Source organism: Erinaceus europaeus, chromosome 13 (genome assembly GCF_950295315.1).
Source record: "Erinaceus europaeus chromosome 13, mEriEur2.1, whole genome shotgun sequence".
In the NCBI taxonomy this organism is placed as follows: Eukaryota; Metazoa; Chordata; class Mammalia; order Eulipotyphla; family Erinaceidae; genus Erinaceus; species Erinaceus europaeus.
The window spans coordinates 50,391,804-50,417,594 of NC_080174.1; the positions used below are offsets into that span (position 1 = coordinate 50,391,804).

The 25,791-nt window shown below is 44.2% G+C and overlaps 1 protein-coding gene across 5 annotated transcripts in view; it reads right to left on the bottom strand.

Moving 5' to 3' along the window:
- Window positions 1-25,791, bottom strand: part of CSMD2 (CUB and Sushi multiple domains 2) — an 814,611-nt gene that overhangs the window by 377,592 nt on the left and 411,228 nt on the right. For 4 of the 5 annotated variants that reach the window (XM_060205822.1, XM_060205821.1, XM_060205820.1 and 1 more), the window contains exons 7-9: window positions 11,119-11,196; window positions 6,080-6,167; window positions 5,234-5,358 (exon numbers count right to left, since the gene is read on the bottom strand). In XM_060205822.1, coding sequence (XP_060061805.1) covers window positions 5,234-5,358; window positions 6,080-6,167; window positions 11,119-11,196 — 291 coding nt within the window. The remainder of the gene's footprint in view (window positions 1-5,233; window positions 5,359-6,079; window positions 6,168-11,118; window positions 11,197-25,791) is intronic. The other variant, XM_060205823.1, reaches the window with a different exon arrangement.

Sequence of the window (25,791 nt, forward strand, 5' to 3'; positions counted from 1 at the left end):
TCAGTAAACTATCTAATCTTTAATTGGTACTTCTATCCTCTGTCAACACCATTTTGTAGTCACAAGAGGCCAGGTCATTTTATTATTATTATTTGTTTATTCCCTTTTGTTGCCCTTGTTGTTTTCCTTGGTTTTTTTTTATTGTTGTTGTTATTGATGTCATCATTGTAGGATAGGACAGAGAGAAATGGAGAGAGGAGGGGAAGACAGAGGGGGGAGAGAAGATAGACATCTGCAGACCTGCTTCACCACCTGTGAAGCAACTTCCCTGCAGGTGGGGAGCTGGGGGCTTGAACCGGGGTCCTTACACCAGTCCTTGAGTTTTGCGCCACCTGCACTCAACCTGCTGCGCTACTACCCAACTCCCCCCCCCCTTTTTTTTTTTACCTCCAGGGTTATTACTGGGGCTTAATACCTGCACTACAAATCCACTGCTCCTGGAGGCCATTTTCCCCACTTTTGTTGCCCTTGTTGTTATCCTTGTTGTTGTCATTGCTGTTGTTGTTGGATAGGACAGAGAGAAATAGAGAGAGGAGGAGAGGGAGAGAGAAGGACACCGGCAGACCTGCTTCACTGCCCGTGAAGAGACCCCCCTGTGGGTGGGGAGTTGGGGGGCTCAAACTGGGACCCTTATGCTGGCCCTTGTACTTTGCACCATGTGTTAACCCACTGCAGTACTGTCCAACCCCCTAAGCCAGATCATCTTATCCTCTAGTTTTCAGTTTGGTCCTTTTCACTCTATCAATGGCTTACAGTGTTCTGGAGTCTTGGGACTCCATGGGAGCGACTTAGAGCTATTGAGAGTGGAGAGTATGTGACAACTTTAAGCTCCCTGTCTCTACTTCAATGAGAAGTACTCGACTTGTATCTGTTTTATTTATTGGGCTTTTGAAAAGGTTTTTTAAAAAGTATTGGGTTCCTTATGTATGGTAAGTCTGATAAACCCAATGCTATATACTGTCCTGTCTCTACCTGGGGCTGATTCAAATAGAATAACTGTGCTTTACATTGCCCTCCATCTTCTTTAGAGAATCAGACTTTTCAAGGATTCAAATTAGAAGCAATGTTTTCTCTGGTGGGAGGGGAAAAAAAAAAGGCCAGTGAATACCTAATTTCAAATTCCAAAATTGAGGCAGAGTCCCATATTGTTCATTCATTTCAATCACTTATTCATTCAGGTCTTCCTCAAACATTTGTTGAGAACCTATTATTTGCCAGGCCCCATGTTTTAGTAGAATTAATTGGGTGGAAAATTATATAAAACCAACTCATATTTAAATGCATTGGAGGAAAAATAGTATCACTATGTATGGTGGTTAATCCTTTTAGAATGTGATCTTTGGGTAACTTGCTTATTAGTGCAGCTACCTTGGAATTTAAAGAGTTCTGTCCATTTTTGCTTTAAAATAGGGGCTCACTTAAACTCTCATACAGATGACAATTAGAATAATAATTCCAGTTAAATAAAAGCAAGGGAGTGTTAAAGAAAAACTTTCATAACTACTAAAGTAAAAGGATCTTTGAATCTGATACCAATCTTAGTCCTGGGCTGGCAGGGAAGCCAAGGACAGACCATCTAAGTTCAAAGCTAAGCATCTTTGCTTTCTAATTTCCTACCTCATGACTTATAGGAGAGGGGTGGGGAGGGGAAAGGAGGAATGGAGAGCAGGGGAGGGGAAGGGAGGGGGAAGAGAGAGAATGAAAGGGGAAGGGAGGAGAAACTAAGGCAGGAAGGTAAACCTGCTAGAATCCCATTTCCCCCATAGACTGTGTTGAGCAAGTTTCATAAAATGGCTTGTTTACATCTCTCCATAACTAGGCAGAGAAGATTTTGTTTTCCCAGTTTACAAATGAGAGCCCAGTTGGGGGGGGGCGGCGGTGCCAGGGCTAGGGAGCTAATGGAGCTAATGGGAGCAGAGCTGTGATCTATCAATAGATCAGAGTCTGTGTGCCTCCCAAGCTGTGAAACTGCAGTAGGACTGGATAAAACAGCAAAGAAATCTAAAGGAACTGCAGTCACTAGAGGCTGAGGGTGTGCCCAGGGGCTTGGGTGAGTTTGGCCAAACAAGTATGCACATGAGCTTCAGAGACACACTTGGGTCATTTTTTATGAAGGTTTATCAGTTCTATTGCCTTGCCTACTAGCCTCTTAGTAAAGCCATAAAGTAATGTTCTCTAACTTTTAGCAGGAAAAAAAAAAAGTGTGTGGGAGGGAGGACAGGGGAATAGAGGTTCAGAGAACTGAAGAGACTGGCCTAAGGATACCCAGCTAAAAATGGTGGGTCAGGGGAGATAGTTCAGCCTGTTAAGGCACAGAATTTGAATGCCAGAGGCCCCAGAGGTCAAAGGTTCAACCCCCAGTACCACCTTCTGTCAGAGCCCAGCAGTGCTCTAGTTGCTCAGTCTCTTTCCCTCCCTTTCGTTCTCCCTCCTTCTCTGTCCCATGGGAATAAACAAATTCTTATTAAAAAAAAAGTGGTGATGATTGGATTTAAATCTGGTTTCGTCTGGCAGTTTCCCACAGTTTCCCCCTTCACTTTACAGGGCATGAAAAAAGCCTAGCCAATACTTAAAATTATTGCAAAAAGATTAAAGGCTCGGAAGTCGGGCAGCAGCGCAGCGGGCTAAGTGCACATGGCGCAAAGCACAAGGACAGGCTTAAGGATCCTGGTTTGAGATCCCGACTCTTCACCTTCAGGGGAGTTGCCTCACAGGCGGTGAAGCAGGTCTGCAGGTGTCTATCTTTCTCTCCCTCTCTGTCTTCCTCTCCTCTCTCCATTTCTCTCCATCCTATCTAACAACAATGACATCAATAACAACAACAATAATTACTACAACAACAATAAAAAAACAAGGGCAACAAAAGGGAAAATAAATAAATATAAAAAATTTTAAAAAAGAAATGTTTAAAAAATGATTCAAGACTCAATGAGCTATATAACAAGAGACCTCTTGAATGGGGCAAATAGTATGTATAGAGAAATAGATGCGCAAGTCAATTCCAGCCTTTAGGTTCATGATTAGTCAACAATTTGTATGGTTTTATATGTTAACTCTTTTTCAGCCACCAGGTTCCAGATGCTACCATGATGCTAACTGGACCTCCCTGGATAGACAACCCCACCAATGTGTCCTGGAACCTGCTTCCCCAGAGTCCTGCCCCACTAGGGAAAGAGAGATAAAGGCTGAGAGTATGGGTAAACCTGTCAGAGCCTATGTTCAGTGCGGAAGCAATTACAGAAGCCAGACCTTCCACCTTCTGTACCCCATAAAGCCCCTGGGTTCACTCTTTTAGACGGTTAAAGAATAGGAAAGCTATCAGGGGAGGGGAGAGGATATGGAGTTCTGGTGGTGGGAAATGTGTGGATTTGTACCCTTCTTATCCTATGGTTTTGTCAGCATTTCTTTTTTATAAATAAAAATTAAAAAATAAAAAGTACATATAAAGCATAGAAAAAGATGAGCAAATCACTTTGATATGAACATCCTTCGAAATGCCAATCCTTCCCCACTCTGGGCATATTCCAGTAAACAGCCATCCTTAGAAAGAACAAACCACCCTCAATGAAAGTGTCTTGGGGAGAGATCAGAGTTCACCACTGCCTAAAGGCATTATTATTCTGGCTCTTCAAAAGAAATTTCAGAACTAAGGACTGGCAAATAATTCTGTTGGTTCTTAAACTTCATAATTCCAGCCTTTCTAAACAGCTGTTATTTTGGCTCCCTTGGTTCCAGTGGTGTGCTATTCAATTATCTATCCATTCAATCACCATTCAACACTTGCTAGGGGACACCTACTATGTGCCAGACTCAACTGTAGGCAATGAACAAACAGAAGTTCTTCTCTTACAAGCTTACAGACTACTGGTGCTTCTACTCTACAATTCCATTTGGCCTTCACATTAGCACAGAATGGATAGGGCAAATATCATCTCCATTTACAGGGAAGAAAAATAGCCCTGAGAAGCTTCCCATGGCTAGCTGGTGGCAAAAGTGAGCATTATACCTAAGGATGCTTCTTTTGTTAGATTTAAAATATATACATTAGATAAATAGAATTTTTGAAATCCCATGGCTAAAATCAGTGGATACACAAAATACATTCTCAGTTGTGGATCATCAACATCCAAAAATTGAATGAAAATGAATAATATGGCTTATTTGAATAGATTCTTATGACCCTTTTCTAGACTACTTATCAGCACCTTAAAAGGGGGAGTGGATCTGAGCTCCAATTTCCATGTGGTAATAGTTTAAGTTCTTCTTCCAGGGCCCCCTACTCTGCATGGATTTCATCTTGATGCATATGCCCAGAGACACACAGAATTCACTTCTTAAACTGAAAGGATGCAGAATGTAATTTTATAGTGGACTATGTAACTCTCTTCTAAAAGGAATGTCAAAAGAGCCACTGTTGGTTTTCTTTACAAATTCCAGAGTGACCATGAACCAAGCCATGATGAATTATGCAAACAACAGAAGAAAAGAAACACACACAGGATGTGATGTCTAATGGGGCCAGGAGGAAAGAGGTTGGGGCTGCCTCTACCAAAGAAACATCTACTTCCCTGTACATGAGAGAAATACACACAGATGTGCTGTTCTGAGACTATCTAGGTTGCTTGGTCAGTCCAACTTTGGCTTGTCTGACACCTGAGAATGAGCATCGCAGGGCCCTTAGAATAAGATGCTCGGGTATGATATTAGAAGAATCCCACAGAAAAATCTTTTAAGGACATGACTCCTATTAATTTTACACATCAAAGATCATTCTTCCAGAAGTGACAGGTAAGTTTATTACCAGGTATGTGGGAAGTAACAGAGGCACTGAGGCAGAGGGCTTGGGATGTACATGTGTTAGAATGGAGGTGTTCAAGGTAACATTATACAAAGTAGCTCCCCTTCCTACTACAAACAGTTGTTGTATCTTTGTGTTATAAACTAGCAACCTACTCAAATTTGGGTCCCTACTAGACTGTAAGATATGTGTGGGGCAAGAGTGGAACCTCTCTTCCCCATTTCTATATCTCCTGATCTTAGCATAGAACTGGGCATGGAGATGGTACTAAATACATGTGTTATTGGTTAATGAATGGAGACTTCTGGGGGAGCAGTGAGAATGGAGGGAGCCATTTTGGATGAGAACTTGGGTCCTAGGCACAGAGTGTTGGGCCCCATCCTCTGTGCCCATCCTGGCCCTCTGGCCAGCCTCCCTTCCCTGGGGCACCCTCACCTCGGCAGACAGGCCTGTGGTCACTCCAGGCTGCAAACATGTCGCTCACTTTCATGCAGGTGATCCTCTTGGACCCTTGTAGGTCGTAGCCCTCATTACAGGTGAACTGGACGCTGGATCCTAACCTGGGAGACATGGAGTGTCTGTGAGCTCACTCTCAGGGTCTGCCAGGACCCCGTAAGTTCCTTCTGGCCCCACACAGGAATACTGCACTGCACTGATTTCTCCTCTAGCCCTTAATCTTTGCTCCACAGTTTTGTTTTGTTTTTTAATCACTCAACATCTCCATTGCAAGAAACATCTGCTCTTCATCTTCTTTATTTGGACCATTTAATGTTTTCAAGATTGAGTTAAAAGGTGACTGTGAGCAAAACAACAATCCTCTGAGAAAAGTATTAATCAGGACATCTAAGAGTGGGCAGATGATACCCAAACTTTAATGAACATGAAGGATTGTGGGAAGATGCTTTGATAGTGAGAAAGTTTGCCAAATGCATCAACTTGGGGTCTGAGGGTCTGCAAGATTATCAGCTACCGGCTGGCATGCTTTTAATAAAGAAGGTAGTATTTTGTACCCTAGGAACATGAGTTTTCTGGAGAGCATTGGCCATATATATAGCCTTCCCTTCCCTCTTAAGGTATGGGTGCTATTCCCAAGGCTGGACCAGAAGAGAATTGCTTTCTCCAGAAAGTATTAGTTCCTGTGTCCACACCTTCCTCTTCAGTCTGTCTCCAGGAAGGCTGGCCCTTGTTCCCCTCTAATTTGTCCCACCCCCAAAACCCACAGACACACAGCCAGGCCATCCCACCCTTCCTGCAACCAGAAAGTTCCAAAACAGATCTTACCTGAAATCCGAGCCTAGTCTTTTGCCCCTTTCAGGTATGCCAGGGTCTGGACACATATTATGCCCTTGGGACACACCAACCTGAGTTACTACAAGGCAAAAAAATAGCATATACAGAGATGGGTAATAACAGCAAGGCATCAGCTGGGCCATCAATATCTCAGGGTGGAAAGTGAATGCAGAGCCAGAATGAGGCCCTCCTCCACGGGGGTTCCGTGGGGCTATTGGGGTCTACAGGGCTGGGGTTTCCTGAGTGTGCAAGACAGGAACTGCTTTTGACAAATTCCTCTGTGAGCAGAATCCAAGTGGAATTCATCAAGAGCATGTGGGTTTCAGAGGCAGGTACCCCAAACCAACCACCACCCATCCCCTCATACCAAACCAATGCCCCAAGGCCCACAGTGGAGGGTCCACAGCCCCTGGTGACCTCCCCACCCTCCACTTCAGATCCAGGGGTGGCAACTCTAGATGAGATGACCTCCCACCCCACCCTCAGCCCAGAATGGAGGAATGACTCAAAGAAAGTTAAATAAAAGGTGGATGTGTGGTCAGAAACAGTAGAGGATGTTAGAGAAAGCTGGTCTGAGGTTCAAAGCAGGGGCTTTAGCTCAAACATGGATATCACTCCTAAGAAACCTTTTCCCAGCAGACACTTCTCAATGTAGATTGAGCTGTCTCCAGAACACTCCCCACCCACCAAATGCCAGTGGCTGAGGAGTAGATATGGCACCTGTGATGGCTCTGGCAGGAGATGTGAACACCAACACCAGAATCCCATTTACCAAAACCATGCGCATGGAGAGGCTTGGTAGGAGGACGGCGGGTACATAGTTTTCTCCTGTCTCAATTCTCCAGAGGCCCCTGCCTGTTCCCTGTACCTAGAATGCACATATTCATGAGGCTGGAACTCCCATACACCTCTGGACTCTTGAGCCCCAACAATACCCTCTAGATGAGGGCATCTGGAGCAAGATTCCCTGAGTTGACCCATTTCTCTTCCACTCCACTCAGTGTCCCACAGTGAGCCATCACTCATTCATTCACTCATTCCTGTACAGGGCTACACACAGATAGACAGACAGACAGACAGACAGACACACACACACACACACACACACACACACACACACACACCAGCTGAGCACCTGCTGTATATAAGGTCCTACTTAGGCTACCATAGAAGATGCTAACGTCAGATATGTTTGCTGTCTTCAAGGAGCTCAAAGGTGAGTAAATATATGATATATAGAAACAAGTTCCTCCCCATGGGGAGGTGAATAAAGATGCAACTACAAGGAAGATCATAAGATGATGTGTCTCATAATGCTGAGGAAACCATGACAAGCTTTCTGGAGGAGGCAGAAATTCATAAGGAACCTTCTGGGGTAGGTTATGGATTCACAGTAACAAAGCGGTGGTGTTTCAAGCAAACAGAGGAGCACGGGGGACAAGGTGTACCCATGGAAACAGAACTGGGGTTCCCCAGTGTAGCCAGAATAGGAAGGAGGTAAGTGACATGGAGGCATGAAAGGTGAGGTTTCAGAGCCCAGGCTTTTATGAAGATGGAGTCTGGCCCTGAAGATGATGGAGAGTCACTGAAGAGTTCTGAGTGCAACAAGGGCACGGTCAGAAGTGGATTGTTCATGGGGAGGCTGGATTCTGGGAGAAAGGCCTAATGATCGTCCAGTTAAAGGACAAGAGTCTGGCAGTGCAAATGGGACATAAGGCAGTGGGAATGGATATGACAAAGGAAGAATCACCAGGTTCATGGGAGAGCAGGGCCTGAAGGGAGCAGAGAGTCCTATTTCAGCTTCTCCGAGGGTGAAGCTCATTCTCATTAAAAGACTGGTAGAGACCACTTTTTCAAACCTCTAGGTACCCCAAAGTAAGGCTGACCAAGGAAACTTGTATGTTTGGACAGACTGTGTGCTCAGACCAGAACAGAACACACTCTTGGTTGTGTGGAAATGAGTGTGAGGCCTCTTGGGCAACATTCCTTTCTCCAGTGCTTCATACCCGCAGTCACTCCTACACCATACTCTGCCAAGTCTCTAAATCCAAAGCCTTCCCACCCTAACCCTCCAGACCAGGGCAATATGGTAGAAGCTTCCTCTCCAAAAGTAGAGCCATCCTTTCCTCTTGGAGTCACAATGCTCTGCAAGCAGTGACAAGGAGATGACTGGGGCCTCCAGGATCGCCAGGAAGGAGGGAAGGAAAGATGTGGCTCTATTCTAAGAAAATTAAGTTGCCAGACCTGAGTTGCATATGCTGATTCTGTTGGCAAGTCAGCTTTGCAGTGACTCATCCCTACTGAGCACTTCTAAGGTAAGCATCCCCTTCCTTAGACCCTGCCTCACAGGCCTGCCCATGGACAACACACAGCCTGAAGCCTCTACTGGCCTCAGTATGGGAGCCACACAGGTACCTTATAGCACATTAAACATTCACAGTGGATTCCACTCCCTTCCTCTGCCCTGCCATCTAGTCTTGACAACACCCACTAACCAGAAGGCTAAAGGATGAGGATGTGGAAGGACCAGCGAGCAGAAACCATGCCCAAGCCCACCCACAGAACCACAGCCTGACATGTGAAGCCAGCCCCGTGCCTCCCCTTCAATCAGCCATTCAGAAATATGTCTCAGGCATCCAACTGGGAAGTTGCAAAGCCCAGCAGTGAGCCACTCACACCCCGCTGGAGCCCTCTCTTCCTGGGAGCACTAAGCATGGAGACTTCAAGGCTGCCCCAGAAACAAGGAAGTGTAAACCCTGCTGAACAGTTTGCTGTCTGAACTATGGAGGCAAGAGAATGCTCCTCTTTCTTAACTTAAAATAGGTTCTGCCTATTTAAAATGTCTGCTTGTGTCTGTAATAATCATACATTGTTGGCTTTGGAGGGAAGGTGAGTCGTGCCCCTCTCTTCTGCCCGCCAAACCGCCCACCCCCGTGAGAAAGAAGTGGCACCCCATTCAGAAAGGCCATGCTCCCACCCAAAGTGAAGAAAGGCATGGGCATATGTGTGCTCAGAAGCCATGGCCAGGCATTCTTGGTACCCAAGGAATCTCTGTTAAAGACAAACATGAGGAATCAGGAAATGGAGGTGGCCCCTTCTCCCTTGAAGTTCAGAGCACCTGCCCATAGGGGATTTGGGCAGAACACAGATGGCCAGACACTGCCAAGACTTGGTCACTCCCCTCCAAGGCAGCTTGACTCACATGTCCACCTCTCTCCACTGCAACCTCAGAAAGGATTCCAGTACCTTGTGATAGAGACATAGGCATATTTTTCAATGAGTTCTTTTGGTGTTATTTCATTAGAAGAAGGGTTCTTAATCATTCTAGGGGTAGTCTGGAGTGGTGCTTCTAAGTAGCAAGTGAAAACCTTGAATCCTCTCCCCCACAGACATGAGCCCACCACATTATATAATTGTCAGTGAGATCATGGAACTCCTGAAATCCTAGGTGAAAAAAGACTCATATCATGTCCAGCAGCACCCTTAGGAGGCAGGGAGAGGAGGATTGTGCATCCCCATGCTGCTGATGCGGAAACTGAGCTGTTTATTAGTGCCAGGGGCAACACCATTCTTTGAGGTTACAGCAGAGACAAAAATCTTGTTGTCCCAAATCAGGATTGCATTCTTAAAGTCTGCATGTGGCTTTAGGGTAGATTCAATAATTAAATCATGCCTGCCTCAGTTCACATGGTTTCCTGCAGCTACAGAAATGAAGAGCCCATGAAGGCCAGGGTCTTAGCTTAACCTTCATCCCTTCTTCCCAAGTCCCCTAGTTAATTGGGAAGCTGAGCCTCCTGGATTCCCTCTGCCATTTGGCTTCCTCAAGGTGAGGTGACTAGAGATGATGGTTCCCAGAGAGAGGGATTTAGAGTTCCAAGAGAATCCCATCAGGCCCAGCTCTGTTGGGGATCTCAGAACAAAACTGCCTCTTGCCCACCAGGCTCACTACCACACTTAGCACAAAATTCTGGAAACATTAAGGGCAGTTCTCCATGTCTCCCAGTAAATACTTCCAGCACCCAAGAGAAGTGAGCATATAGAGGTAAGACAGAGGAAGAGGGTCAGGAGGGAGGAGAGAAATAGTAAGAGAAAGACGAAAACTAGAGAGAATAAGAGGGCTGGGGGGGGGGAGGAGAGGAAAGTGGAAGGAGAGAGAAGAACATGAGAAGCAAAAGAGCAAAAGAAGAGAAGGTGAACCCGGAGGCTGATCACTTAGGGGACCACGGAAGGCTCCCTTGACTCACGTCAGGAAAGAAAACAGAAGGCCCTTGGACATAAATCTCTGCTTTCAAGTCCAGTGTACTGGGGTGAACTACAATTTCCCAGACCTCTCCAGTGTACTAGCTCCAGCACAGGCTCTGATCAGGTGTTCTGGGGTTGCATTCTAGACCATTCCCCAGCTCTGAACATACTCTTATCTTTCAAATGCCCATGGCAGGACTATGTTCCCCTAGACATAGTTATCCCCTTGTTCAAGCAGAGAGCTCATAGGGCTGCCCCATGAGCTGGACAGGTAGAACCCCCACTCTCTAGTCAGCTCTTCTCCAGCCCTGTCCAGAGATTCCAGTGGGAGGGTATGAAACATTTCATTCCCCTTTCAATCTTGCCAGGGATGCTAGGGGTTGGGTAAGTCAGAACTGGGGCCATGCAGCCTCTAAGATCCAGCTGGAGGTCACTGACTCCTAGACAAGGAGCCAGAAAAAGGACTGTCTTAGCAGGTGGAAGTGATTCAAAAGGAAAAATAAAGAGAGAAATGTAGCAGTAATGACTCCCTGGACTGCAGTTAGAATGGGAAGTGAAGGGGACAGAGGAGAAAGGAGGGAGATGGGAGGAGGAGGAAGGAGGAGGAGGAAGTGGGTAGGCCCAGGGGCTGCTCACTGGCAATTAGGTCAGCATGTCCACGTGCAGAACTCAGGGTGGAGGGTAGCTGGATGAAGGGAAGTCATTCTAGTATCATTTGGCATCCCCCATGGTCACAGTGCCAGAGGGACCAAGAGGCCCTTCGTGTGGGCAGACGGGCAGACACTTACACACAGATGTCTTCTGGCTGTTATCTTTGCTGGGCATCAGCTTCACACCTCGAGACTTCAACTCAATTTGCTTCTTGACTAGAGAGAAGGTAAGAAGAGAATAAGTTTAGGTTGTCTGCGATTGGGGCTGGGTTTCCCTCTAAAACGATCCTTCCTGCTGCTTGGGACATTCCACGGTGGGCCAAAATCCATGATACAATGAGCAATGGCATATAAAGGCTAGAGTTCAAGGTTTGAGGCCAGGTTTCAGAGACAGAAAAAGAGTTGCTACCAGGCTTGTCCTCTGGGGGAGGGAAGGCAAGGTGATTCCTGGGATTCTTTTCTTTTCTTTTCTTTTTTGTACTTAATATTTATTTATTTATTTATTATTGGATAGAGAAAGAGAAATTGAGAGGGCAGACAATGGTATCAGGCATTCAGCTTAGACAGCAGTTTACTAAGGGGATGAATCCTTGGGGAGCTTTTTGAAGTAGGAAGAATAGGGACAGCAGGGCGTGGGGGAGGAGTACTGGGAGAAGGCCATCTCTGATTGCTGTGGCTCTTAGTTTAGGGTTTGCCAAGTTACCTCAAGTGTAAATTGAGTCCTGGAGTTTTAAGGATCTGGGGTGGGGTGCTAAATAAGGTGGGTGTGCCCCTGGGATGACTCTGGGGACAATTTACAGGAAAAGATGCTGAGCTTCAGTAAGAAATACAGCTGCTTCTTGGCTGTGTGTCTTACAGCAAGTAGCAAGTCAGTCACTTAAATCACAGTGAACCCCCAACTGTGTATCCATCAAGTAGGTAAAATAACTCTCAATAGTTGAAATTACCTGCAGCCCTGCTTCACCACTTATGAAGCTTTCCTGCTGCAGGTGGGGACCAGAGGCTTGAACCTGGGTCCTTATGCACTGTAGTGTGTGACGTTGCCTGCCCCCTTTCTTTCTAGGATTCTTTAAGTGAGTCCTCATGGGAAACCTTGTAGCCCACCCTCTGAATCCTGCCCCCCTCCCTGAAGTTTTAGTCTTGTCCAGTTCTTGCACAAGCCCTCAACTGGATGTCTTTGATTGGATTTTAGCCCTGTCACTTTCGTGATTCCTATAGCCTTTGTTAATCCAACATTATGATTCTTCCCATTAAACAGGTAGAATATATATCTTCACCCCCTTGAATATAGGTTTGGACATATGTCTTCCTTTGTACTATGGAAATCTGAAGACCCTGAATGCTCACCCAAAGACATGAAATGTGTCCACCAGTCTAGGGCTGTCCTACTGCATCTCTGTCCCTATTAGAAGACGACATAATTGGTCTCAGGAGAATGAGAAACATTTTTACTAGGTGCGCCTCCACCAGGCCCTCAGCAATGAAATTATTACTGTAGGCTCAGTGCCTACCAGACACTATTCTATGCACTTGGGATACAGCAGTGAATTAAAAAAAAATAAAAATAAGCAACCAAAGGGCCAGTTGGTGGTGTGCCCTACAGAGCACATGTGTTCAAGCCCCTGACTCCCAGGAAAAGCTTCAGGAGTAGTGAAGCAGTGTTTTCTCTCTGCCCCTTTTTATCTCCTCTTCCCCCTCTCAATTTCTTTCTGTCTCTATGCAATAGACACTTAATTAAATATTTGAAATAAAAAAATCTATCACGAAGCCCCATGAAGCTGAAGAAGAGTGACTAACTTAGCAGAGATGAGTTGCCAATGAAGAGTTTTGAGCAAACATAACAAGAGTTTATAGGTTTGAAAAGAATTCCTTTGGTTGTTGTGTTGAGAACAGACTGGGAGCAGGGGTGAAACATGAGAGACTATGCTAGCAAAAGGAGGGTATTAGAGACATGGGCCTTCCTGATGGTCCTATGTCAGGCATGCTCTCACTTCATCTGCCAATTTTCTAGAACATTTTTCTGCAATATATTTTTAGATCACTATTTATTATCTTGTGCAAACATCACTTCCATCCCCACTGAGACCTTCTATAGAAATTCCATTGCAAACTAGACCTCCAACTCACTCTAGCTCTCCCTGCCCATTCCCCTTTATTTTAGCCCTCCCTCAACTTTCTAACATGCAGAATCATTTACTTCAGGAATTCTGTCACCCCTCACTGTGAAGTAAGGTAAATGAAGACAGGGATATTTGACTGATTTTTTTTTAGTTCAAGTATTTAATTAATTACTTATTGGACAGAGACAGAAAGAGATTGAGAGGGAAGGGGGAGAAAAAAAGGGGAACAGAGAGCACTGCTCCACTACTCGTGAAGCTTTTCTTGGGAGCCAGGAACTTGAACCTGAATTCTTGTACAATATAACACACATGCTCTGTAGGGCACACCACCAACTGGCCCTTTGGTTGCTTTTTATTTATTTATTTATTTATTTATTTATTTATTTATTTATTTTTCGCTGCTGTATCCTCAGTGCATAGAATAGTGTCTGGTAGGCATTGAGCCTACAATAATTCATTGCTGAAGGACTGGTGGTGGTGCACCCAATAAAACACATACATTACTATGTGTGAGGTGCTGGGTTCAAGCACTCCATTCCCATCTATAGGAATGGATGTTTCTGTGTAGTGGAACAGTGATGCAGATGTCTTTCCTTCTCTGTAGCCTTCTCTTCCTCCCCTCCTCTTATCCTCTATCAGGAAAAAAAAAAGGTGGGTAGTGGCTGCTGGGAGCAGCGAAGTTGTTCAGGCATTGAGCTCCTGCAATAACCCTGGTGTCTGTCTGTCTGTCTGTCTCTCTCTTTGACACACACACACACACACACACACACACACACACACACACACACACGTAAAAAGAGAGAGAGAAAAAGAAAAAAAACAACAACATAAAAAAAAACCTCATTGCTTCTTTGTAATTTCAACTACTGATTGAGAGTTATTTTACCTACTTGATAGATACACAGTTGGGGGTTCACTGTGATTTAAGTGACTGACTTGCTACTTGCTGTAAAGCACACAGCCAAGAAGCAGCTGTATTTCTTACTGAAGCTCAGCATCTTTTCCTATAAGTTGTCCCCAGAGTCATCCCAGGGGCAAACCCACTTTATTTAGCACCCCACCTCAGATCCTTAAAACTCCAGGACTCAATTTACACTTGAGGTAACTTGGCAAACCCTAAACTAAAAGCCACAGCAATCCGAGATGGCCTTCTCCCAGTACTCCTCCCCCACCCCCTGCTATTCCTATTCTTCCTACTTCAAAAAGCTCCCCAAGGATTCGTCCCCTTGGTAAACTGCTGTCTAAGCTGAATGCCTGATACCATTCAGTTATGCCATAGAGCCACTGCTGCCCAACATGCATTCAAAGTCTTTTTATAAATGTACATTACTCTTCATGTGTATCCAGCAGGAAAATTTCCAATAAACACTAACATGGACCCATTATCAAACAGAGAGTATTAGTAGGGAAACAAGCATTATTCAAGCCTATCCAATACAGTATGGCAGGGGGAAAAAAATCCTTAGAGTCAACCACGTCTCAGAGAATAGTGGTCCCAGCACTGTGAGCACAGTCTTTCTTTTCCCTGATGTTTGAGCACTATAGTTCCCTGCCCCACCCCTCCAACCCCCAACTCACTGCCACCAGGGTTATGGCTGTGGTTCTGTGGCTGCAGAACAAATCCGCCACCCCTGATAGCCATTTAATTTTCTTTCCTTTTGTCGAGAGAGACAGAGAGAAATTGAGAGGGAATTGGGAAAGAAGGAGAGAGAGAGAGAGAGAGATAACTGTAGCAGTGCTTCACCACTCAGGAAGCTTCCCTTCCCAAAGGTGGGGGTTGAGGCTTGAACCTGGGTCCTCACTCATAGTAATATGTGCATTCTACAGGATGTACCACCAACTGGCACCCTGATCTCTATGCCCAGCCTGGTCTATTCAAAGTCATGTCTGTAGATAGGTAAGGGCACTTGGCTAAGAAGTAGGGGGAAGCCAGAGTCTCCCTAACGCCCTTATTTCAGGTTTCAGTAGCCACTAGAGAAATTAGAGGGACATTCCTTAATAAGTGAGTCAGTATATGCAGTAAGTAAGTAGAAAGAACTAAAAATACACCATAAAACTCATAATGAAATAGTGTCTACATAGACTTAGATACCCTCCTCAACTACTTCCTGTTATACTTTCCTCACTCACTCCAAAGATAACCTTATCAAAGTAAGGACTGCAAAAGCTGAGTAAGGGCAAGAGACTAGCACACTTTAATGATGACACTTTAGTCACTTTCAGGCCACCCTATTAGCTGGGGCCATAGTTGGGGAGACCTGAGATTCCCAAACAGACATGATGGGCCTAGAATAAATCCCTATCTCCACTGTTACTGGTCATCTCTATCAGGAACAACACAATAGACCCCTTTGTGGGCTCCCATAGGACCTTGCCCCCAATATAGATCAACAATGGTAGAGAATGTTCCATCTTCTGAAGGGAGGCTGGACAACATACTTTATGTTCCACTTGAGGAAGATGGGTCCTGAAATTGGGGCAGCTTGGAATGTTCCTACCCATAACCACAGAATGTGAGCTCAGATCTATAGGGATGCAGAGGTCACATAGGTTCCTAAACTGAATATGGGCCCCAGATCAGATCAAATTGACGGGGTTTACAGTCAACAATATTTGTACCCCTTCCCCATATTGGGAGCTACTCTCTTCCCTGATCCAGCTTTCTGGTCCTTTTTCTAGTCAGGAATCATCTCCCAAGGCAATCACTTGGATCCACCTGCATATCAGATGTCAGGCTCAGGAAAAAAAGAAGAAAAGAAAAAAAAACTAGTATATTAATGGGTTCTCTGGAATATGACTAAAATAGGTCTACTACTATCTATAAAACTGAGACCCCCCCCCAACTCTTCATCTGAACTTTTATAGCCTTTAGGTTCATGATTAGTCAACAACTTGTTTGGCTCTATATGTTAACTCTTTTTTCAGCCACCAGGCTCCCGATACTACCATGATGGCAACTAGACCTCCCTGGGCAGATGACCCCACCAATGCATCCTGGAGCCCTACTTCCCCAGAACTCCACTCCACTAGGGAAAAAGAGAGTATGGATCCACCTGCCAGAGCCCATATTCAGTAGGGAAGCAATTACAGAAGACAGACCTTCCACCTTCTGCACCCCATAACAACCCTAGGTCCATACTCCCAGAGGGATAAAGAATAGGAAAGCTATCAGGGGAGGTATGGGATACAGAGTTCTGGTGGTAGGAATTGTGTGAAGTAGTACCCCTTTTATTCTATGTTTTTTTGTCAGTGTTTCCTTTATATATATATATAAAAATTTAAAAAAGAAGTAAGATGACCAATGCACTGTCCCCATGGGGGAGTTGCATTTAGACTTTCCTTACACCTGTGGAGAGGAGTCATAAGATGTTCTGGATGTGATGGGTTGATTAGGAGGACTCTTCTTCCCCTCCTCTTGAGGGGGCACTGAGGAAGACTTCCCTTCTCCTCTTGAGGCTCCAGAAGGAAATTTCTCATGTTCAAGTTCATTCTCCCTACTTGGTCTCCCCCCCCCACCAAAGTACTATTTAATAAGAAAGATCAGGGAGTCAGGCGGTAGCATAGCGGGTTAAGCTCATGTGGCGCGAAGCGCAAGGACCGGTGTAAGGATCCTGGTTCAAGCCCCCAGCTCTCCACCTGCAGGGGAGTCACTTCACAAGCATGAAGCAAGTCTGCAGGTGTCTATCTTTCTCTCCCTCCTCTGTTTTCCCCTCCTCTCTCTATTTCTCTCTGTCCTATCCAATCCAACAACATCAATAATAGCTACAACAATAAAACAATAAGGGCAATAACAAAAAAAAGGGAATAAATAAATAAATAAATAAGAAAGATCAATGATTAACATCCATTTGGTCAATTTTAGTACTGAGTGACAAAGTTAAGTCTCCCAGGTGAAAACCAAATCAACTCTTCCATTTTACTGTCTTGTCACTTATCACAGGATGGATTTAGTAAAGGGGATGAGAAGGACTGAACAAGAAGAGACCTGAAAAGCTAGAGTGGGCTCCTAGATTTATATAGAAGCTTTGTGACTTATCATCTGAGCTGGGTCTGAGCAACTCTGGTAGACATGATATGGCCACTGGCACCACAGGCCAGCCTGGCAAATGTGATTGAATCTGCAGCTCAAGGGCAGGGGTATGGCAACAATACCTATCTCTAACAGAAGTGGGTCAGGGTTCAGGAGGTGACACACCTGGTTAAGTGCACACATTACAGGGTGCAAGGACCCAGGTTCAAGCCCCTGGTCCGCACCTGCAGGGGGAAAGCTTCACAAATGGTGAAGCAGGGCTGCAGGTGTTTCTCTGTCTCTCTCACTCTCTATCTCAGCCCTTCCCCTCTCAACTTCTCTCTGTCTCTATCCAATATTAAATGAATTATATATGTTCAAGCCTACGTAACCCAGAGTCAGATTCTGGGAAGGTGGAATCTACAGATGACTCACACCATCACTGGAGCTGATGGTGAGGAAAGGGTTCTTGGTTGTGTAAGCTAAGTTCTGGGCAAGATGCACATCACTAGAGACATGAACACTAAAAAGTCATTTCTTAATATTAAGGCCTTGACTTTTGAGCAATTCTAGGGAAGTGGTCACACTCAGAAATCAGTCAAAAATGAGTTCTCTGAAGAATTAATGCAACAGACCAGGCCCAAAGGCTTAGAAAATAAGGACATATTTCCATTTAGGACAGGGTCAGGGGACTTTTTTTTCTGCCAAAGGCCATTTGGATATTTATAACATCATCTGCAGGCCATACACAATCATCAACTTAAAATTAGCCCTTAATGTTGCTATGAAAAAAAAACAAACAACTCCTAGATTTTTTGAATTTTGAGTACTGCCTTGGTTGCCTTGGCAGGGCCAGACCAAATGATTTTGTGGCTGAATACAGCCTGTGGGTCAGATGTTCCACACCAATGCTCTAGAGCTTCATAGTGAACTACTTAAAGACCCAATCATGAGTGATGGATAAGATAGCGAGAGCCTAAAGAATTTCTGGGATATGTTTGTTCATGTTGCTTGCACATTCATCTATTAACCATTAGCTTCATGTCCATAATAAGCTGATATAGGAAGCAGCCTCTGTTCTCCACCTGCAGGGGGAAAGCTTCTCAAGTAGTAAAGCAGGGTTGCAGGTCTCTCTCTCTCTCCCTCTCTACCTCCCCCTTCTCTCAATTTCTGTCTCTATCCAGTAAAGAAATAATGATAATACAAAAAATTTTAAGTGAAAAAAAAGAAGCAGTCTTTGAAAGGAGGATTATATAATCATCAATGGAATGGAGACAAAAAGAAGTCTGGGGCTGGCCATATTCACATGCACACCCTCTACTGTGTGTTACTCTAACTATTCAGAAACACATCCCTGACATACACATGCACATTGTGCATACACAGAGACACACATTACTGTTGGTAGCACACACATTCATGTATTTGTGTTCACATGGCCCATAGACACAATATAATCTATGCATATACCTGCTTTGGCATTGTATGTGAACAAAGCCAGAATTCCTAAGAGAAGTGTGTTGGCTTTAAGTGGTTGATGGAAATCTTACAAGGTGCATTCATCTCCTCCGAATGATAATGACTACAGGAGACTGCCAGGCTGCTCCATTCATCCTTTATATTCTGGTTAATTACAAGACATTTCCTCACTGTTGTAAAGGTTAGCAGGACACATGGTACACATTTAGCTGGAAGAATCTGGCAATACAAATGCCTCTCTTAGAGTCTGCAGCATGAGTTATTGGGCTGAGCTAGCAGGAGACAAGGACCTGTTAGTGAAGGAGAGATAGAAGGAGGCCCAACCTATCTCCAAGGCACTGAGAGTAAGAAAAGGATGGCATTTCAGTTTTCTTATACAGTAAAATCTAGCTTCTCTCCATAAGCCTTGATCATTCCTCTGTCTTCGTGGCTAGCTATAATGATGGCTGGATGATTCCTTCCTCTCTCCTACACTCACTTCTTCAGCAAATCTAGTTGGTTCAGGCTGAGAAAACTGAAAAAAAAAAAGTTTAGCCTTCTTTCCATCTTCTAAGTCATGCCTACCTTAACATCATCCTTTTGTGTTTGGATCTTCTTTGCAGATTCACTCTTTCTAGTGAGACAGATTGAAAAGGGTGATCTTTTACAAACTGAAGTCCAAGGGCTTTGGTTGTTCAGTGCATTATGTGGGAGAAAGACATCAGATGCTGGTGGGTATGGTGTGCAGACACATTATCATAGGGAGATAAGAAACTGTACACGTGTCAGCCACTGTCTACAATATTTCCCTAATAAAGTGGTTTATATAAAAAATTTAAACCTGAAATATGACCTTCCATTTTCATACCTGAAATATGAGGGAGGAAAAGCTTCATGAGCTATGGAACAATGCTATAAGTACCTCTCTCCTTCTTCTGTATTTCCCTCTGTCTCAAAAACAAGAAGAAGGAGGAGGAGGAGGAGGAGGAGGAGGAGAAAGAGGAGAAAGAGGAGAGAGGAGGAGGGGGAGGGGGAGGAGAAAGAGGAGAAAGAGGAGAGAGGAGGAGGGGGAGGGGGAGAAGGGGGAGGGGGAAGGAGAAAGGGACTGGGAAGCAGAAAAAAGGGAAGGGAAGGGGAAGGAGGAGAAGGGGAAGAGGAAGGAAGAAGAAGGAGGAGGAGGAGAAGGAGAAGAAGAAGAAGGAGGAGGAGGAGAAAATAAAGGGGGAAAGTGGCCACTAGGGACTGTGGATTCATTGTGTAGGCACTGAGTGTCAGAAATAAAGCTGGTGGCAGGGAGAGACAGAGAGAAAAGAAAACTTGTGTGGCTGTATTCTGTCCTTTCCTTGCCATTAGGGCCTGCCTGGCTGCTGGCCACTAGCTCTGTCTAAATCTTTTGCCTCTTCATGCTGCTTTTCTAATCAAAGTGAATGTTCAACACACTGACTCCTCATCTCACTTAGGCTTATGAGTAAAATGTACAATTCCATAAAGGTGCCTACTTAAGACTTGATGCATCAAACATTTTCTTGCAGATGTGAAAACCTTCACTATGGAACCAAAAGTAAGAACAATAATAACTGAACAGAGCCAGAGTCCCTCAAAGTATCAAGATATGAGTTTGTTGGGAATGAAAAAAATGACAAGACTTATAGCTTATCACTCTGGACCTGTTACCCAGTTCTCTTAAAGGACAATTATAAAAGTATGACAGCCCAGTGGACCAAATCAAGTGGCTGGTGTAGTGGTGGGTGTGTGTGTGAAAGGCCAATGGAGACCCTTCTCAGCTCCTTCCTCTGTGGGTTCATTGAAGAGTCTCTTGAAAGAATTATAAGTTTCCAATATTTTTTTTATTAAATTATGAGGTAGAGATAGCACAGAAGTGAAGTTAATGAGAAAGTCAGGAATAGACTCCACAAGAGCCTGAAAAGATGCCAAAATGTCTTTCCATATGAACGTCACCTCCTCTAAAACCCTACACATATCACACATGAGTCAGCTTCCTATTGGCTTGCTGGAAACACCAGGTGTGCCTAATTACCTAATCTCCTCACACAGTGTGCATCTTTGTGCTCAAGTCCTCAAGTTCCCACTTTCCCTGTGCTTGTGCCTCAATTCCCATGTCCAATGTGTGCCAACTCGGTGCAGCAAAGTGTCTGTGTTCCCTAGGCTCTTTCTGTCCATTCCCTGACCTCAACAGCACCATCACAGCTGCTGCACTTTGAGAAGGTGAGCAAAGGTGTTAATTTAGTGGAAAACAGGAAAGGTGTGATGATGCATGTTGATGATATAATTGTTGAACTTAGGAAGCAGCCTGAACTTGTGTGACATCCCTGAAAGAGACGGTTTAATAGGCCAGAATTTATGCAGAGACTACTGTTGGTAAGCTTCTAGTTCTGCTTCTGGGATCCCTTCTGTTACATTGCTTGACATTGTGGTCTATTTACATGGTCATTCTGTTACATTGGTTTGGTCTCACTCCCCCTGCCTCTGGGAGATTTTGGTTTAGTCCTGGCCTTTTCGTGCTTCTTGCTTCTCCCCGCCCCCTATCCTACAAACTTCCTTAGTTCCTGACGCTGCCACCTGAGGAGAAGGATGCAGAAGAGATTTGGGTTGTGATTAGATTAGATTAGTTTTTTGAACCGTTCACTCATGAATAAAGAAATACTGCTTCTCCGCTCAGCCATGTGTCCCTGGTCGTCTGTCTCCTGCCACGAAGCTAGCCCAGCATACAGGCACCTTGAACATTGACTGACAAGACTATAAAATCAGCAACACAATTTCTGATGTAATTACAAGGCTGGAAGGTGTCCTCACAGGATAGATCAGGAAAACATGCAATGACAAACTATGAATTAAAAGCACACAAACAGACTACAACTACACATCTCTCTACTTGAACAACACAAGTTCAGAAATGGGAATTTCAGGGTATTTACTATTTTCAGTGTCCCGTCCATCGGACCAACTTTTGAAATTACCAGTCTAAAGTGAAAAAGGCTGGTCTTTCTGTTGTTTTTGGTATTGTCAGGGATAGAACTTGGAAAATCTAGCCTTGGTTGACATTCAGGATAAAGCCATCCAAATTCCTGGTTTTGATGCCACAGAAAGATAGAACAAAGTTGTTTCTGAAAAAACTTTGTTTTTTCAGTGTTGGGTATGGAAAAGCGAGCTGCCCTCTAAATCTTTAAGATGTTCAAGTTCAAGATTTAGGAAAAGTTAGGGAGGTTGTTGCAATCAAAGAGGATGCCATGACCTGCCAAATAAAAGTGACAAGATTCAAACTGTTGAGCATATTTAAGGCATCACTGAAAAGTTAGATGCTGCTATTAGTGGCTGTGGAATAGAAAAACTAAATAAACATCTGGTGGAACTTCAGATGCAGTAACTGTGCTGAAGATTGCTAGGACAAGGAATGTGGCGTAGAATGAAAAGAAATAGTCCCAGACACACTGAATGCTCTAAGAGCTGCTGATGAAAAGGCATCCTATGAGTGCCCTGCTTTGGTGCATTTAAGTTTGGATTCACCATTCCAGTTAATGAAGAGAAAAAAGTTGGTATAGGAACTATTAAAAGAGCACTCAAAAGCTTAGCAATAACCATTACTAAGTATGCAGGTGTTGGAGGATTATTGGTAGTTGAGATATTTACACAAAGTTCCCTAGAAGCTGGTTATGCACCATGAGTGCTCTTTGTGAATATGATGGAAAAAGGAATAATCATCCCAGGTAATCATCTTAATAGTGTTTTGCTGGATGCTGTTGCTGGTGTGGATTCTCAGTTAACCACAGTAAGACTTGTAAATTCACTGGAGTTATTATTTATTTATTTTAATGAAAGAGACAGAGAGAGAAAGGAGAAAGAGGGAGGAAGAGATACAGAGAGAGAAAGAGAAAAGAACACTGCTCAGTTTAGGTTTAAGGCTGTTTTGGGGACCAAATCTGTTGAATCTGAGGCCTCAGACAGAGCCTCAGACATTTAAGTCTTTTGCATAATCATTATGTTATCTCGCCATATCATCACTGGAATTGTTAGAGAAAGACTGCAACTATGCTCTGACTTCAACAGTAATGTTCAGTCAGTATTAGTGAATTGTGAAGTGGTCTTCTCTAATAAGTCAGGGAACTAAGCTAGAAAAGATTAAGGACTCATTCAAAGGGTTGTCTTTGTAGCTATTGGATCATCTCAAGGGGAAGTCATTGTCCTCCCAAGATTTCATTCAGATCTCTGCTGACACCCTTATCACACTGCAACGCTATACCTAGTTCTTATAGCTCTTTGCTCCATGAATTACTATGTTCACAGTCTGTGATGCCAGTGGTTGGAATGTGTGTTCTGAGTCTACAGAATGAGTTATATTGGAAATGTGGAGGAGTACTGCACTTAGTGCACGTGCTCTATTGTTGCTGAGGAGTTATTCTGATGCAGTCTCCGCCCCCAGGTTTTACTGCACCCTGTGAAATCCTAGCAGTGCCCCCTTCAACCAATCCTGGCCCCACACGTCACCCCTGGTTGTCACCCAATAAAAAGCCCCCTCACCCCCCCCTGGGCTCTCAGCTCCCCCTCTCTCAGATCTCGCCCCCTTCTCTCCCCCCATGGTCAGGTAGTGGGGACAGCCATTGCCGGCTGGCCCCATGTGGTCTGAACCAACCCCCCCCCCATCCTATAATAAAGATTTGTGTACCCCTTTGCTCTGGACGTCCACTCTCTTCTCCGCGGTGCAGCCCGACACCAGACCGCCACAACAACATCTGGCGCCCAACGTGGGGCACGAACCCACGACCCTGAGATTAAGAGTCTCATGCTCTACCGACTGAACTCCCGAGGCCTCGTTGGCACTGGAAAGGGTTAACCAGGCCCTCCAGGACATGCACCTTGTTTGATTCTCCCCTTCCTCTCTGGTAAACCTTCTAATCTTCAACTCCACCCCCACAGTAGTAGGGGCACTGTGGCAAGACCATGGGGTTCTCGAATGGCTTCACACACCAGTAGGAGGAGCTCCAAGACTCCTCACTGAGATAGACACGTTAGCATTCATGGTTCGCCAAGGGAGAAATAGGTCTGTGCAGGTCTTAGGGAAAGAACCGGATTTAATCATTCTGCCCTTTTCTCTCACAGATACAGAGTGGCTTATACACCATCATTCCTGCTTTGCCATAAGCTTCGTGGGGTTTCCAGGACAAATAGATAACCATTTTCCTTCTAATAAATTGATAGTGTCTTTACCTCTTCTGCCTCTACTAGCACCTAAACTTTTCTCTTGGGATCCCATTCCCTCTGCTCCTACAACCTTCACTATGGCAGAAAAAGGGGAGCTACTGCCCTTATATATTACCCAGACAAACAATCTCCTAAACCTCTCTTTACTGAGCTTCCTGAGAATTCCCCTCAGTACAAAGAACTTTATGCTGTTTTCCTTGCACTAAAAGCTGTAACAGAATCCTTCAACCTTTTTTCTGACAGTGTGTATACTGTTAACTTACTTCCATGGCTTGCTTGTTCGTATGTGAAAATTGATGACAACCCACTTTCCCCTCTCTTGATTCAAATCGCCTCTATGCTCTGTTCTCGAACCCAACCACTGTATATTCAACACCTTTGTTCCCACAGCCCTCTTCCTGGTTCCCTGTCCGAAGGGAATTCCGCAGTTGACCGCCTTGCCTCCACAGGAACTTTCCCAGTCTCTGTCTCTGATCCTGCTAATTTTCATTCTCTAACCCATGTTAATCTTAAAGGCCTTCAAGCTCGATTCCCTGATGTTCCTGTACCACAGTTAAAACATATCCTCGCTACATGCTCTTCTTGTGCAAGTCTCATAAAGACACCTGCTATCCAGACCCTTGGGGTTAACCCCCGAGGTTTAAAAGCTAATACTATTTGGCAAATTGATGTCACCCACATACCAAACTTTGGCAAACAAAAATATGTGTTTGTCTCAATTGATACCTTTTCTAAATTTATGTGGGCTACAGCTCAAACAGGAGAAAGTGCTAAAAAGCTTGTAAGCCATATGCTCTCTTGTTTTGCCGTTATGGGGGGGTCCCATTATTTTTGAAAACAGACAATGTAGCTATGTTTACAAGCAAACAATTTAAAGATTTTTGTTCCCTCTGGAATATTACTCATACCACGGGCATTCCCTACAATCCACAGGGACAAGGCATTGTCGAGAGGGCCCATCAAACTCTGAAGGCTCAACTAAATAAAGATAAAGGAGGAACATATCCCCCCAATATCCAGCTAGCAAAAGCCTTAACTACGTTAAATCTCTTTAATATTTACAATAACTCGGCCTTACCCCCTATTATTCTTCACTGGCAAACACCATCTACCCTCCCATCTATTAAGGTCAAATGGAGAGATCCACTCGATAAAATTTGGAAAGGGCCTGACCCATTATTGACCATGGGAAGGGGTTTCGCATGCGTTTTCCCTCAAAATTTCTCTAAACCTGTCTGGGTTCCTGTCCGCCATGTCCGACAATACCCGCAGGATGGCGCTGTTATTCCTGAAGAACAAGAAATACTACAAGAGGACCAGATGCAGGATACATCCCAGGACCCATAATACGACATGGCAGAACCTACAAAATCTGGCTCACAGAGACCTCTCTCCTACCCTTTCCCTGTATGTCTTATGTTATAACTGGCCAGTTGTTCTTGTGAGTGAGTGTGTTGAATGACAAAAAAAAAAAATTTTTTTTTTTTGCATGACCCATCTGCTCGGAGTACTCTAAAAGGTAATTGGCTTTATATAAAAATGCTGGACGCAGCCAAAGTTTCTGGAGATGTCCAGAAACATTCCAAAATTTTTTTCTTTCTCCCTCTTTTGATTTTTATATATAGTTTTGGTATATATGTAAGTGTTTAGTCTTAAACTGTGTGACTAATGACAGATATAAATTTGTTTTTAAATAATGTGTTTTTATAACAAAAGTTCTTTTTCCTCCAGTTTGTTATAACTAAATGTTTATGGGTATGTCTCAAGTTTGCTAACACTAACTTAATGGTCAAAAGTGTAACCCTACAGCTACACTATTACCAGACAAGGTAAAAATTAATTTGTTAAGGTAACTAACTATTTAGGTAAAAGTCTAAATGTTTAACATGACTATTCATTCCCAAAACTAAACTATATAAATTTTATATACAGCACACCTTTGAAGGACCCCCAAAGGTGCCCTGTAAACTATCTTGTGGAAATTAATCCACAACAGATCTGGCATCA